General features: G+C 51.4%; 1 protein-coding gene across 1 annotated transcript; it reads right to left on the bottom strand.

Moving 5' to 3' along the window:
• Positions 1-172: 172 nt before the first annotated feature.
• Positions 173-1,008, bottom strand: Pmar_PMAR022431 (Tubulin--tyrosine ligase, putative; the record flags this gene model as incomplete). Its single annotated transcript, XM_002781068.1, has 5 exons — positions 173-266; positions 307-425; positions 476-623; positions 674-810; positions 856-1,008. Coding segments are annotated over 5 exons (651 nt in total), but the record flags the coding sequence as incomplete, so codon positions are not given.
• Positions 1,009-1,189: the final 181 nt, after the last annotated feature.

Raw genomic sequence — 1,189 nt, 5'->3', positions numbered from 1 at the left:
CGGCGTTTTGAGTAGACGGCTCGTTGTCGATGTAAATGTGTTGACATAGTATCCCTGGAGACTGTTCCCTCGAGACTTCGATGACGGTACACCGACCAAGTTGAGGATATCGGAGATGAGGTGGGCTTTGATCTGACCATAGACTTCAGAGCGACTAGAAGGTTCCGTCTACCTTCCGATCAAGAGGTGTATCAGCCACGAGACTGGGGCTCAGATTTACTTCGATAAGCCATGGCTTAAGCTTGGAGTCCAACAAAATGTCGAAACTGTGATAACAGTGTATAGTGGCAATCACCGACGGCTTACCCAAAGAGCTCAAAACAAGACGGAGCCGCCCGCCTGCCCACGCCACTCTGACCAATCTGCCCGAACCTTCCGGATGCCACAAGAGTCTTCAGTATGATATCAATGATAGAGCCCCAGACCTGAGATGATGACATGCCGGCCAGCTGTGATAATAGAGGTGGAGAGGTACCTCAGACACGTCAAGGCCACTGCAAGAGCAATGCCTATTGAGAGCCGATAGGCTCCACTTATGACCATAGTGGTCCACCCTTGCATCTCTGTTCTCGACATAATCGTCGGAGCTCCTACAAATAGAGTAGTTGGTGAGGTGGGCGTATCTATCATAAACACGTGGTCGATCGGACCTCGAAGGGCGTACTCTGCTCACTTGTTCTGCAGGTCCTCCGCAGTCTTCACTGTGAAGGGACTACAGGCCAGCCTAGTGAGCCCTTCCCGATATAAATACACCCGCAGTGGGTCAAAGCCGGTGACCAGGACATAGACTCGGAGGTCAAACTTATAGCCCTAATAGCACATAAGAAGGTGGTCCAAACGAAGATGCTGGCTCACCTGGATGAGGTAAGGATCGACAATATAGCGGCTGATAACGCATGAAGAGTCGGTTGGTAAATCTTCCAGATCACGCAGTATGAAGATTCCCCGTCCTCGGGACTGCGAAGGTGGCTTCACAATCCATAGCCAGGAAGGATGCTTCTCATGGGCCTATGTGTGGGGGGATGTTCAGTGAGAGTAAGACGGATCCTATCAGTACGTCCAGGAAGGATTTCTTTTCATCCGGGAGAACAAGGTCTCAGGAAGATAGTCGAACTCTTCAGCACCGAAGAGTTCCCGCATGGCTGCATAGTGCGCCCACAGACGATCCTTCCGTGTGAGCTCGTGGGAA

The sequence above is a fragment of the Perkinsus marinus genome (genome assembly GCF_000006405.1).
Source record: "Perkinsus marinus ATCC 50983 genomic scaffold scf_1104296943576, whole genome shotgun sequence".
NCBI classification, from domain to species: domain Eukaryota; phylum Perkinsozoa; order Perkinsida; family Perkinsidae; genus Perkinsus; species Perkinsus marinus.
This window is presented reverse-complemented; position numbering and strand designations above follow the sequence as displayed.